The sequence below is a fragment of the Grammomys surdaster genome, unplaced genomic scaffold (assembly GCF_004785775.1).
Source record: "Grammomys surdaster isolate TR1022 unplaced genomic scaffold, NIH_TR_1.0 425, whole genome shotgun sequence".
In the NCBI taxonomy this organism is placed as follows: Eukaryota; Metazoa; Chordata; class Mammalia; order Rodentia; family Muridae; genus Grammomys; species Grammomys surdaster.
The window spans coordinates 388,059-390,386 of NW_021604844.1; the positions used below are offsets into that span (position 1 = coordinate 388,059).

At 37.4% G+C, this 2,328-nt stretch overlaps 1 protein-coding gene across 1 annotated transcript; it reads left to right on the forward strand.

Annotated features, from left to right (window-relative positions):
• Positions 1-232: 232 nt before the first annotated feature.
• On the forward strand, positions 233-1,177 carry LOC114632814 (olfactory receptor 51A4-like). Its single transcript, XM_028781420.1, has one exon. It carries the CDS (start codon positions 236-238, stop codon positions 1,175-1,177), a length of 942 nt encoding a protein of 313 aa, XP_028637253.1. The 5' UTR covers positions 233-235.
• The last annotated feature ends 1,151 nt before the right edge of the window (positions 1,178-2,328 follow it).

Sequence of the window (2,328 nt, forward strand, 5' to 3'; positions counted from 1 at the left end):
TTGATATAGATATTAATATGTACTACCTATTTGCATATTGATATGAACTTCTATGGTTGCTTCTGATCTGTTCTCCTCCATGTTAGGTACATTTCTAAGAACAATTTCTATCTCTCTTGATTTGACAGCACCTTAAAGATTTCTACAGGACAAAGGCAGGCATTTAAGCCACTCTACTGTCAGCACCACAACACACTTCTTTGGAGCCATCCATCTTGATTCCACACATACTGGTATGTCCATTCTCAACATCTCAGTCACTGAAGTCTCTACTTTCTATTTGGTTGGATTCCCAGGGATGGAAGCTGCCCACATTTGGATCTTCATCCCCATATGTCTCCTGTATACTGTTGCCATCCTGGGCAACTGCACTATCCTCTTTTTCATAAAATCAGAGCCTTCTCTGCATGAACCCATGTACTATTTCCTCTCCATGTTGGCTCTCTCTGACCTAGGACTGTCTATTTCCTCTCTTCCTACCATGCTTAAGGTTTTCCTGTTCAATTCTCCAGACATTTCTCCTAATGTGTGTTTTGCCCAGGAGTTTTTTATTCATGAATTCTCAGCTATGGAGTCATCTGTGCTTCTCATTATGTCCTTTGATCGCTTTATTGCTATCTGTAACCCTCTGAGATACGCTTCCATCCTTACCAGTGCCAGGGTCCTTCAAATCGGGCTTGCCTTTTCTCTCAAGAATGTGCTGTTGATCTTGCCTTTCCCTATAACTCTAAAGCTTCTAAGATACTGCAAGAAGAATCTCTTGTCACATTCCTATTGCCTCCACCAGGATGTCATGAAGTTGGCCTGTTCAGACAATAACTTCAATGTCATCTATGGTTTATTTGTGGCTCTCACAGGCATCCTTGACATAACATTCATTTTCATGTCATATATACTCATCCTGAGAGCAGTGCTGAGCATTGCATCCCAAAGAGAAAGGCTCAAGGTCCTTAGTACTTGTGTCTCCCACATCTGTGCTGTGCTCATTTTCTATGTCCCTGTCATATCCCTTGCTGTTATCTATCGCTTTGCAAGCCACAGTTCCCCCATATCTAAGATTCTCATGGCTGACATTTTCTTGCTTGTGCCTCCTGTAATGAATCCTATCATATACTGTGTGAAGAGCCAACAGATAAGAAACGTGATACTAGAGAAACTGTGTCATAAACAAAGCTGATAAAGTGTCCAAGCTCAAGAAAATCTAATTAGTGATGTCAGAGAGTCAAGCAGAATGATCAGTAAGGGCTCACATTGCATGTTAACTCCTCAGCATCACCTTTCTACATATTTACCAACCCAAAGAATCAGCTTTGCAAATTTCTTGATTTAATAGTTAATATTGAGATATTAATGTAAACGTTGAATGTATCCCTATTTTTTTACCAACTTGGTAATAACAGTCTTTTCAAACATTTCTGGGGAATAATTAGAAACTCAGTTACCACAGATATCTCTGCACTTTCGCCTTGGTCATCTCTATGATACTCCTTCCCACTGTTTCTACTCCTCTGTCCTTTAGTTATCAATTTTCCCTTCAATTCCCTCCTTCCACATGCTGCTCTGAGATTCTGATACCATCCTTCCCTTTGTGTCTATCTCTGGCACATTTTTCTCCCCACCTTGGCCCATGAGCTCCCCATCACTGCTGGAATATTAGAGTTCTAAACTCATTGAAAACCGCAAAAGACGCATGCCTACCTAAATCCAAAATAAATGTTATCATATCAAGAAAGACTCAAATTACTTGAAACTAAATACATACGCACATTGGCTTTGGAAACAATTAGCCTGCTGTTGGATGTTTCCTTAAACATCATTTAAAATGTAGTCCAAAGCTGTCATCTGATAATCCTTGGAGCCAAAATCTTAAAATCGTTCTCAAAAATCTTGATTAAATATTACAACAAAGCATGATGGTTCACACCTATAATCTCAGCACTCTGGAGGATGAAGATTTCACTCTCACAATATAGTGTTTTAAAAGCTAGCCATGGCATATGAATCATGTCTAAAAAGTAATTTATATAATACACATATACACACATTAAATAAATTTCTAATCTATATTTCATTCTTTCATAAGTCAGTCGACTCAGTTTGTCATGTTTTTTGTCAGAAAAATGATTAAAATTGAAGTAGAAAGTAGAAAAATATGAGATATAACTTTTATATAACTAATTAGTTTTATATTACCATGTTATACTCCAAGCTAAACCTTTAATATTTTTGAGATTTTCTTTTGTGTCTCTACACATACATTGATGTTACATAAGCAATATATTCTACCTCTGGCCAGCATTACATAATTAATTTAAATACCCTAAATGA

Excerpts from the sequence above, each read along its gene's own strand:
- LOC114632814 (XM_028781420.1), top strand. The coding sequence starts at position 236 with ATGTCCATTCTCAACATCTCAGTCACTGAAGTCTCTACTTTCTATTTG.